Source organism: Delphinus delphis, chromosome 14 (genome assembly GCF_949987515.2).
Source record: "Delphinus delphis chromosome 14, mDelDel1.2, whole genome shotgun sequence".
Classification (NCBI taxonomy): domain Eukaryota; kingdom Metazoa; phylum Chordata; class Mammalia; order Artiodactyla; family Delphinidae; genus Delphinus; species Delphinus delphis.
In genome coordinates, this window is record NC_082696.1 from 66,858,897 (window position 1) to 66,871,079 (window position 12,183).

General features: G+C 36.9%; 1 protein-coding gene across 3 annotated transcripts in view; it reads left to right on the forward strand.

Moving 5' to 3' along the window:
• Positions 1-12,183, forward strand: part of RNGTT (RNA guanylyltransferase and 5'-phosphatase) — a 219,260-nt gene that overhangs the window by 21,338 nt on the left and 185,739 nt on the right. For all 3 annotated transcript variants that reach the window (XM_060030237.1, XM_060030238.1, XM_060030239.1), the window contains exons 7-8: positions 7,983-8,092; positions 9,671-9,772. In XM_060030237.1, the coding sequence (XP_059886220.1) occupies positions 7,983-8,092; positions 9,671-9,772 (212 nt within the window). The remainder of the gene's footprint in view (positions 1-7,982; positions 8,093-9,670; positions 9,773-12,183) is intronic.

A 12,183-nucleotide genomic window follows, 5' to 3' on the forward strand; every position in this document is an offset into this window, starting at 1 on the left:
TATCACTTCTGTGAGGGAATTCAACTGTATTTTTTAAGAATAACATTAATCATGAGCATATGCTTAATGTATTTTTGAATTATGATCTAGTATTTGAATGTGTAAAAGAGTTTAAAACAAACATTACTGTTTTTACAAAATAGGGTCAAGTTTGCGGCATTTATTTTTCTTTGCCATCAGAAGGTATCTTAAAAATGACATTTATTTTATAAACTTAAGCACCATTAAATCCCTATAATTGCAAATGAGCTCCAGCAGCATTAAGAGGAAACTAGCTAAGAAGAGCATGTTTCTTTAGGGGAATAAATGACATATAAAATAAAATCCCAAACCTAGTTTCTCCTGGTTTGTTTTGTCAGTTACTAAGAGGGGTGTTTAAAAATTACCCACTGTGATTGTGGATTTACCTATTTCTCCTTGTAGTTCTGTTAGATTTTGCTTTATATATATATATATATATCTCCTTTTTTTTTTTTTTTTTTTTTTTTTTTTGCGGTACGCGGGCCTCTCACTGTTGTGGCCTCTCCCGTTGCGGAGCACAGGCTCCGGACGCGCAGGCTCAGCGACCATGGCTCACGGGCCCAGCCGCTCCGCGGCATGTGGGATCTTCCCGGACCGGGGCACGAACCCGTGTCCCTTGCATCGGTAGGTGGACTCTCAACCACTGCGCCACCAGGGAAGTCCTGCTTTATATATTTTGAGGTGATATTTGGTTTATACAAATATGTATAAAAGATTATTTTATCTTTACAATGTCTTAACTTTTAGCATTGTAAAAGATCTGATATTTATATGGTAGTACAAGTGTTCTTTTGGATAGTGTTTGTATGGAAGACCTTGTATCTATCTTTTTACTTTCAGCCTTTATTAATCCTTTATTTAAGGTATGACTCTTAAAAGCATCATGTTGCTGGGTTTTGTTTACCTAGTCATCAGTTTTTGCCTTATTGGAATATTTAGTCTATGTACATTTATTTTACTGATATAATTTAAACTTACTATCTCACTATTTGTTTTTTTTTTGTTTGATTTTGTTTATCCCACTTGTGGTATGGTCCTTTTTATCTTCCTTTCTTGCCTTAAAAAAAATTAATTAATTAATTTTTGGCTGCGTTGGGTCTTCGTCATTGGGTCTTCATTGCTGTGCGCAGGCCTCTTATTGTGGTGGCTTCTCTTGTTGCGGAACACGGGCTCTAGGCGCACGAGCTTCAGTAGTTGTGGCTCACGGGCTCTAGAGCGCAGGCTCGGTAGTTGCGGCTCACAGGCTTAGTTGCTCGGCGGCATGTGGGATCTTCCTGGACCAGGGATTGAACCCGTGTCCCCTGCATTGGCAGGCAGATTCTTAACCACTGCACCACCAGGGAAGTCCTCTTGCCTTCTTTATGTTTAATTATTTTTACCCTTCTGTCACCCCAACCCATGCTTGTTATACATTCCTTTACTGTTTTTTTAGTGGTTACCCAATATTTCAGTATGCATCTTTGACTGTTGAAGTCTGGTAAATGTTAGTACTTTTGCCACTTTATAGATAATGCAAGAATCCAAGAACTTTTGAGTCCATTCATCTCTTACTGCCCTTTTGGTACTGTGTATTTTAATTCTCTCTATACTTTAAATCCCATAAGACATCATCATCATCATCATCATTATATGGTTAATATTCATTAGCTATACCCACATATTTATCCTTTCTGGTGCTCTTCATTTCTTTGCGTATTTTTGTGGTTCCATTTGCATAGTTTTCCTTCTAACTGAAGCACTCTCTTCAGTATTTTCTTTAATGTGGATCTGCTGTGACACATTGTTTCAGCATTTGTGTGAAAATGTCTTTATATACCCCATGATTTTAAGAACAGTTGTTCTTCAAAATCCAGATTCTAGAATTCTGGGTTGGTATGTTGAAGATATTATTCCATAATTCATTTCTGTTGAGAAGTTACTTCTTTGAAGAGAATTTCTTTTTGATTTTGATTTTCAACAGTTTTACTATGATGTTTCTACCTGTGGTTTTCTTTGTATTTTTCCTGCTTCCTACTTACAGTGATTCTTGAAGTTATGATTGGATTTTTAAATCAGTTTTAGACAATTCTTGACCATTATCTCTTCAAATATTGTTTTAGATTCATTCTTTCCCCTTTCTCTTTCTACTCAATAGACCTTTTAAATATTATTATTTTTTAAAATGTCTCATATGTTCTTTTCTATATTCTCCACTTTTTTGTTTCATTTTTTCAGTCTGGTTTTTTTTTTTCTGACCTATCTTCCAGTGTATTAATTCTCTCTGTAGCTTTGTCTAAGCTGCTGTTAAATTCATCCACTGAGTACTTAATTTCAGTTATTTTACTTTCACTTCTGGAATTTCAGTTTGAGTATCAAAGTAACTTTCAGTTCTCTGCTGGAATTCTGCATCTTGTCATTTAGGTTTTTGAATTATTAAGGCTATTTTATTTTATTTTGCTTTATTTTTAAATCTTTTGGCCATGTGGCTTGTGGGATCTTAGTTCTCTGACCAGGGATTGAACCTGGGCCATGGCAGTGAAAACGCCGAGTCCTAACCACCGGACTGCCAGGGACTCCCTATTAAGCCTATTTTAAAGCCTGTGTCAGATAACTCTAGTATGTGGATACCCTCTGGATCCTTTTTTTAGTTTTTCTTCTTGTATTCATTTGATTTCTAGTCAACTGTAGGGTTTTTTTTGTTTTGTTTTTGTTTTAAATACCTGGGTATTTCTGCTTACTAGACATTATGTATGAAAAATTGGGGAAATAATTTAAGGTTCTGCATACTGTTTTCTTCCTTCAGAGAAGATTTACCTTTGCTCCTACACAGGATTAGGAATAGAACATCTTAACTCAGTCAAGAATTGAACTGTTTAGAAGCTAGGCTTTAGTTTTGGGGGGCTGGTCTGTTTTTGATTCACCCCAGTTTTGTAGTGTGGCCCCTTGGGAATTCTAACTGAAATCCTGGAGCATTAAGCAGGACCCCTCTCCTTGGTGACCTGAACTCCAATTTTTGTTTTCCCATTTTTGTGATAAATGCTGAAAGTTCTGTTCAGTTTTGTAGCCTCTCAGCTACCATTTTGGAAACAGTACCTTTAGAGGAAAATCCTAGAGGAGAAAAGCTATGCCAGATGTCTGTCTCATCTCTCAGGGCTTCCCTTCCTTCTGAGTTCTTGGCCCTTCAGGTCCTTACTGCCTTTCTAATTCTCTGATATCTTAAAACAGGTGCTTTTAACATTTTTGTCTAGCATTTCTCATGGCTGCAAAATTTGTCTAAATAAACTAGTCTGCCATTGCCAAAAGCAGAATGCTTACCTTCTTTGTTTTTGGAGAAAGTAGTTAGATTTGATTTCTGACTGACAATGCAATGGTAATTTTCAAGAATATTTGAGCTTATACTTCCAAAGGTAGAGTTATGAAAAAAGAAAATTCTGAAGCCTTATGCATTTTGGTAGGTTTCTCCTCTTTTCAAATCATAACTAGTAAATACTAAAATTATTAAATATGTTTTTATTTATGAAAATAATATACTGACATTAAAGAAAATTTGAAAACAAATAATCCTTCAACTTTTACCCTACCACTGGCATTTTTGTTATCTTAAAAGAATTTCTCCACAATTACTTACCTATCTGTCTCTTTAAAAGTGTACACAAGTGACATACAGATCAATTTTCTTTGTAAAATAAAAATGTGAACATCTAGAAGTATATAGGGTAAGAAGTGAAGTTTTCTCTTTTCCTAGTACATACAGAACTACCTCATTCTTTTTGGCTAGCACCGAAGAGAATAGTTTATAAAAAGCAAACAGAACATTTCTTTAGAAGACAAGAGAGGATATCAATCCATAAAATAATGGCAAGCTATTATGAAGAAGAACCAGTTAGAGACCTTAGAAATGATAATAATAAAGAAAAATGTCAGTAGGTGGGTTGGATAGCAGACTGATGTTAGCTGTGGAGGAAATTATCAAGCTGGAAGATCTAGCTAAGAAATTCTTCCTGGATGTAGCACAAAAAGACAAATATGAGAAATAGTTTAGAGTTTTGTAGTGATCTATATGGATGATTTAATAGTATGAAAAGTCATAGAGGGGATGAATACAGTAAGGATATGAAGTGTCCATCTGAGGATAATTTTCTGTGGTACAGCAGGGCCAGGTCAGACTAGTGATTTTAAGCAGCTGGTGGGAGGTGACAAAAAGGACACAGTTGTGTTAGGGGTCCTCATTACCACCTCTGCTTTTGGAGATTCTCTAGGATTCAGCATATAGTTGTACTCACAGCTAAGATTTAACACAGCTGTATACTAAGGATATCCTGCTGGATCATAAGTGACAAAGACAAGTGGAGTTTCGAAGAGTCCACGTGCAGGCTTCCTTATGCTCTCTCCTTCCCACGAGGGGTCGTACAGAGCTCACTCTTCCCACAGCAATGGAAATGCATCAGCGCATGTGTGATGTTTCTGTCTAGGAAAGCTCGTTAGAGTCTCAGTGCCCAAGGTTTTTATTCATGGTTGGTCATGTAGATAGCTTGTGCCTAGCGTGTATCAATATTCCAGAATCCCAGAAGGAAAACATTTGTTCAGCGTAAACTATTGCCTGTACAAATAGTTTAGGTGTGATGAACCAGCCTTATCAGCTGACTGAGAACACTGGGAGTCATGTTCCCAGATGCCATCCAGGGGCCAACCTTGCAAGCAGTCCTATCATGTTAACTCTTACCTGCACACTGGTACAGACTATTCAAGTAGTTTGGTTATGAGCAAAAAGGGTAACTAAGGGTGATTGCTTGATGCAGACATATTCAGAAAAGGCTTTTTAGTATGGAATAAACTCAAGCATATCTATTACTTGAGGATAAGGAGCTAGTGGAATCAGTGAAGTTGAAAATAAATGAAATGTTAGAGGAATTAATGATACAGCAATTTCTGAGGAGATTAAAGGGAATGAAGTTCAAGAGCAGATAGAGAAATAGGTCTTCAGCAAGAGGAGGGAAATCTCATCCTTAGCCCTGAGATTGTGATTTTTCCTCAGTAAATTTCAGCTGCCTGTGTGTGGAAGTGGAGATTAATGGTGGGTTGATACAAGGTCGGCTATATTTAGTATGGGTGTGATGGAAGGATCAGAGGGTAAAGAGTACAGAGGATATCAGGTGAAGGGTAATTGAAGTAATCAGTGATAGGATCTAGGTTGAATAGGAAGTAAGGTCAGGATGGGGGAGCTGTTAGACTGGAAAGGGAGGAGTGAAGGATTGTTAGTCTTGGTGAAATTGAAAAGTGAGCTTAGTGAGAGTAAAAGAGTTAAGCTGTTTAATGAAAGAGGTCAGAAGAGCATATTGGTTTAGAATGTTGTGGGTACCCAGTCAATGTAAGTTGAGTTGATGAATCAAAAGGTGGAGCAGTCTGGAATGAGGATGATATGGCCATGGAGCAGGCTGTTCAAGTTAAGCACAGATGAGAGGATCATTAAAAAAGAAATTACAGGGCTTCCCTGGTGGCGCAGTGGTTGAGAGTCCACCTGCCATTGCAGGGGACGTGGGTTCGTGCCCCGGTCTGGGAGGATCCCACATGCCGCGGAGCGCCTGGGCCCGTGAGCCATGGCCGCTGAGCCTGTGCGTCCGGAGCCTGTGCTCCGCAACGGGAGAGGCCACAACAGAGGGAGACCCGCGTACCCCCCCCAAAAAAAAAAAAAAAAAGAAATTACAGAACTGTGAAGCTTAGGTTGTATGATGGGTCAGATTGTCTCAATGGATGTTAATGTTACCAATATAATGACAGAAGTTAGCATGGTGAGAAATACTGATGGTTTTGATGAATGTGCGGAAGTGACCAGAGGTCAATATATGAAGGATAGAGCATTTTATTAATTTAGATTATCTGGTTGCAATTAACAGAAACTAACTCAAACTAGCTTAAGTAATAAGAGGAATTTACTATGAGTAAATGGGTGCAGCTCAAGCGCAGGAATATAGCTGATTCCTTGTTTACCTGGGAGATTTCTGATTCTTTGTTTACGAGGGATATTTAATGTCCTATGTCTAAGCTTATGTGTTATAATTTTCGCCACATGCGGAGATTTTCTGGGTCCAAATTCCAGGTTACCAGAAGAGAGAACCTGATAGGTTCAGATAGAGTTAGGGTTTCACTCATGCTCCCATCAACTTTGGCTGGAGTGGCATGTTATCTTTCATGTCATGTAATATGGCTTGTGGGTGGGGAAGGCATCCCATCCACAAAGAGAGCCGTTGTGCAACCAACCACAGTGGATGTTTGCTCTACCTGACATCTAGCTGAGTGATGTAGCTGAATGAGTCTGAATGGAAGAGGAACTTGAAAGAGGCCGGGAAAGCGGTGAGGATATAAGAGAATTGTTTACACTACTACCATGGGACTTGGGCAGTAGGAGAATGAGTAGCTTTCACTTAAGAGAAAAGTGAGTGGTCTTCTTGGTGCAGAGCTAGCTTCTAGTTAAGACATGGGGTACAGGGTGTTCATGAAAAAGGTTGAGTTTACAGGGAAGGTTATTGGTAAAACTTAAAAAAAATTCTGTGCTATTAGTACCTTCAGAATAAAGATAACGCTTTCTTTTTTTAATTAGTATATACAAGATGTAATTTCATCAGGATATTGAAGTTATGAGTATCTCAGTTACTAAATATGTTAAAAAAACTTATCCACCTGGTTAAGCTTTCCTTTGAAAATTTTCTTTAGTTATTATATTTAATGGTAGAAATGGTTCTAAAACAGGAATTTCATTGGCTGATAAAGAGAGGTTATGGTGTAATAGGAGAGGAATGGTATTCTTTGATACTTTGGCTTATGGAACCTCTCTTTAAGGAAAACAAGGTAGATGACATTTTAGATAACTGTAAAATATGATTCAGAATTAGGGGCAAAAAATAGTCTGCTGGATTGACTTTAGGACTCTTCTAAATTTGACAGGGATGTATGTGGACTAAGTATTGTGTTCTTTTTTTTTTTTTCCTTCCCAACTAGTTCAGTTTGCCAAATCTTTGCCAGAATGTTCATCATTGTAGCTTGCAGACCCTATTTTTTATTCCCGAATTACGTTAACAGCTAGAGTTGTTTTATAGATATTTCTTGAGACTGATGCCAACCCTCTTATGGGTCTCAAAGTAATTGAATCAAGACTGTTTTTTTAGTCTTTAAAATTTCCAGGGGTGTTCTTTATTATTTGATATATAAATTCTCCATCTGCTTCACTTCTCTGTGATATTCTAAAAATATACTTGCTGTGAAATGGGTGAAATACAATAAGACATTTAATGTAGTTCTGAGTTAAAGAATTTAGATTAAAAATTCAGTGATGAGTAATATTTAGTTTTTATGTTGATACATCCAATGACTGTAGCTTAGCTGTTTTGTCTACTGTTATACTCTTATTCTAGTTTACAAAGGTACATATTGTAGGTTTTTATCTCAAAATCCAAACTCCATCAGTGACACAACTTCTCACCCCCTTCCCCAAATGAGACTCATTGGTGAATGGAGAATCATTGGTGAATGGTATAGTATAGACCTCAGTTCAAATTCTGTTTTTACCACTTGAATAAATTACATAAAATCTTTATGCCTCATTTAGTCATTTGTGAAATAAATATAATGCATGTACTTTTCAGAATTGTTATAAGGATTAGAGAAACTGTTTGTAAAATACCGCATACTTTGCCTGGCTCTGAGTAAATGGTAGGTAAGATATTATTGCTGTTATGATTACTGAGTAGTACCCATGGATGCTTTGACAGCATGATATAGACACTGGCCTGTATATGTACATTGAAAATCATATGCTGGATTAAGGAAAACTAGTGTACAATCCCAGGGGAGTTTGTAGAACCTCCTGTAGCAGACCATTTGTTGCATGTATTTGCTCAGATTTCTGAAAATAAATGTATCTTTCAGTCTGGTCTTTGTAAATGGATTTGAACTCTAATGTATTTTTCTTTTCCTTTTATTTTCAGGGTGCTATTTTTTTGGAAGGCGTAACTGTTAAAGGTGTAACTCAAGTAACAACTCAACCAAAGTTAGGAGAGGTACAACAGAAGTGTCATCAATTCTGTGGCTGGGAAGGGTAATAAACATTTTCAATATTAATTAAAGTGTTAAATAAAATTTATTCTTATTCTGCAGTACTTAACATTAATGCAAACAGTGTCATAGCTTCTTTGCTCCTTGAAGTTTCTGTGTTTACATAGAGTTCTTAAAAACATGTTAAGCAAGAGTTTATCAGATTTTTCTCAAGATAAACAGTGTAATAACCAGACTTTTGAGTCAAAATTAGATGACTCACATGTCTTCCTAATGGAATAGAAAACTACTGTTGTCACTTTCTGGTATTTGTTTTGTGAGATTGATTCTACTGTTGCTGATTTTTTTATTATTATTAAAAAATATATATTATTGTTATTTTTTGGCTACATTGGGTCTTTGTTGCTGTGCGCAGGCTCTCTCTACTTGCAGCGAGTGGGGGCTCTTCGTTGTGGTGTGCGGGCTTCTCATTGTCGTGGCTTCTCGTTGCGGAGCACGGGCTTCAGAAGTTGTGGCATGCAGGCTCAGTAGTTTTGGCTTGTGGGCTCTAGAGCGCAGGCTTAGTAGCTGTAGGCGCAGGCTTAGTAGCTGTGGTGCACGGGCTTAGTTGCTCCGCGGCATGTGGGATCAGGGCTCGAACCCGTGTCCACTGCATTGGCAGGCGGATTCTTAACCACCGCGCCACAAGGGAAGTCCCACTGTTGCTGATTAATGTTTTAGTTGCCCTTATCATTTTATTAAGAGAGAAGAGGTGAAACTTGAATGTGCCTCATTTTCCAGTTTTTCTGTCATCAGAAACCTGGGAGAATCAGCTTTAAATATGTTCTGCCCCTTACCATGACTTGAAGATATTTGTCAGACATTTCATGGGAGAGGATTCAAGAGAGAGTTCACTGCTCGTTGCTCTCAGGTCTTGGTCTATGGTCATTTCTGTTGATCATTGCTATCTGTGGCAGAAAATTGTAATACAGCTGGAACATGATGAAACAGGATTATTGTTAAAAATTCCTAATATAAAGAACTTTTGGACTGGTATACATACAGATCAATAAACTAGAAATAATTTTAACTAAAAAATGTAAATGATGAAGTGCTATCAGTTTTAGTATTCTGTTAAACCCTTGTCAGTGTACTTTAATCTCGACCTGAATTTCTCCTGTTCTGTCGCTTCTGGGTATCTTTTGAGGAGAAACTTGCTAACCCTGCAAAGTTATGCCAAGCTGGCAGTGTCGTGATGGAGGAATATGGGGTCTAGAGCAATGTAAGATAGTCAAGGCAAGATTTAAACTTCTTCCTGAAGTAAAAGACTTGTAGATATACAAAGACTTGTAAACAGTATGTGCTTTACTGTTTAGATCATGTGTATTAATATTTAAAAATTAGTCCGATAGTCATAGTTTGCAGTGGCAATTATGATCCTGTTAACTTGAGTTCTAAAATGTCCAGAAAATGATAACCTTTTGGTAGCATTTTTGTGAAAGCTGATATTATTCCAATTGACATTAATCTCATGATAGGGAAAACATTGTGCTAAATGTGTGATTCAGGTGAGCTTGGTTTAAGGCATGTATTGCTTTGTATGGACACCAGCCATAATAGTAATATAGTGTTCTTCTTTAAGGTCTGGATTCCCTGGAGCACAGCCTATTTCCATGGACAAGCAAAATATTAAACTTTTGGAGCAGAAGCCATATAAAGTAAGCTGGAAAGCAGATGGTACGCGGTAAGTTAGATTTCTTAAAAAATTGACTAATAACCCGAATGCTTGAAGAATATTGCTTTGTTGTTAGAGAAGGTTTGTACTCCTGGGAGTGACTTGAGCAGCAAAATAAGCATGTTTCATATATCATATAGTTTTTGTTTTGTTAGTATTCTTAGCTGTGTACTACAATTATAACTCTCATTCTGCTTAATTTTTGGTTTCAGAGTTATGTTAGTTTGACATGAATCTATACCAAATTTAAATCTGGAAGTATTTTTTCTTAATAATATTGTGCTTTTTGGTATGCTTGCTGCCTGCCACCTTGTCTTTAATGGTGTTGGACACTTCTAAAATTAACAGATGTATTATCAGTTTATAATCTAAAAATTACCAGGTCTCCTTGATTCACTCTGTATTTTGTTTCTTCGATAATTTTCTTTTTCTCTTAATCCTTGCTAATACTTTTTGTAATTTTATACACTCTTAAGGTTGTTGTATTCTTATAACAAAGCTTAGCTTCAAGTTTCATATTCCTACATTTAAAAATATTTATTAGTATTAAAGCATAAAGTTGCTTCCTCAATAACATTAAACTTTTTCTTTCTCTTTTGTAATCCATTTTTTATAGCTTTGCTATATTATTTATTCATTCAGCAAATGTTATAATAATTGAAATAACAGATTAATATAGAACTCTTATTAACTTTTTCGTAATGAAGAAAATGTTTTAGAATAATTAGGAGTGCATGTATATATATGCATGTATGTATATATAGTATATGCATATATGTATATATATACATGCAATGTATACACATATACACATATATGCACATATATGTACATATATAGATATTAATATAGAAGTCCTATTAACTTTTTCATAGTGAAGAAAATGTTTTAGAACAATTAGGAGTGTATGTATTATATATACAAACACACACATATAATTAGAATAATGAGGAGTGCATGTATATATATACGCACATGCACACACATGTATGTACACTTTAGTTTTTTTTCCAGATTTATTGAGATATAATTTGACATGACATTATGTAAGTTTAAGGTGTACAACTTGTTGATTTGATGCACTTATATATTGCAAAGTGGTTACTGCTGTAGTGTTAGCTGACATCTCTTTCACTTCTCATAATTACCATTTCTTTTTTGTGGTGAGAACATTTAAGATCTGTTGTTGTAGCAATTTTCAAGTATGTAATACAGTTTTTTTAACTATAATTACCATGTTGTGCATTAGATCCTCAGAACTTATTTGTCTTATAACTGGCAGTTTGTACCCTTTGACCAGTACCTCCCCATTTTCCCTACTCCTTAAGCTCCTGGTAACCACCATTCTAGGCTCAGTTTCTATGAGCTTTTTAGATTCCGCATATAAGTGATATCATACAGTATCTGTCTTTCTGTCTGACTTATTCCACCTGGCATAATGCCCTCAAATTCTATCTATGTTGTCACAAATGACAGGATTTCCTTCTTTCTCATGGCTGAATAATACTCCATTGTGTATATATGTCTATATATACATATATATACATACCACATCTTCTTTGTTTATCTATTCATTTCTTGGTGGATACTTAGGTTATTTTCATATCTTGGCTATTGTGAATAATGTTGCAATGAAAATGGGAAAGAAGGTATATCTCTTTAAGATCTGCTTTTCACATTTTTAATTTTTTTTTTTTTTTTTTTTGCGGTACGCGGGCCTCTCACTGTTGTGGCCTCTCCCGTTGCGGAGCACAGGCTCTGGACGCGCAGGCCCAGTGGTCACGGCTCACGGGCCCAGCCGCTCCGCGGCATGTGGGATCTTCCCGGACCGGGGCACGAACCCGTGTCCCCTGCATTGGCAGGCGGACTCTCAACCACTGCGCCACCAGGGAAGCCCCCTGTGTTCCTTTTTTTTTATCATGGAGAAGGGAGACAAACAAGGAGTGATTAAAAGTCAATCAGAAGCACTGTTTACTGATCTAAAGCTATAGCGGATGATATCTGGTAGTAAACTGGTTAAAAAGAGAAAGTAACAGAACTCATTTTACTCCTTCTCCAAGCCCAAATCTGACTTGGACCCCCCATTATATAAAACAGACAAAAGTGGGGCTGCTTCGGTTGGTGAACATTTTGGGGCAGCATGTGGGGTTGCACTCTGGGTGGTCTCTAAGGTCACCATGGAACTTTTTTAGGGCAGCAGTTCCCAAACGCCATTGGATGTTTGGGTTATGTTATCATCATGATTGTATTACCATCATATTAAGCTTGCATTAAAAAAAAATTTTAGAGATCCAAATTCAGTAGACCTTAGTAGGCTTTGAGAATTTGTGTTTTTGAAAGCAGCCCTAGCTGATTCTGATTTCCAGCCAGGTTCGGGAGCCATGGCCTTTAGTGCCGGTTGAACACAGTTTAAAAATCAG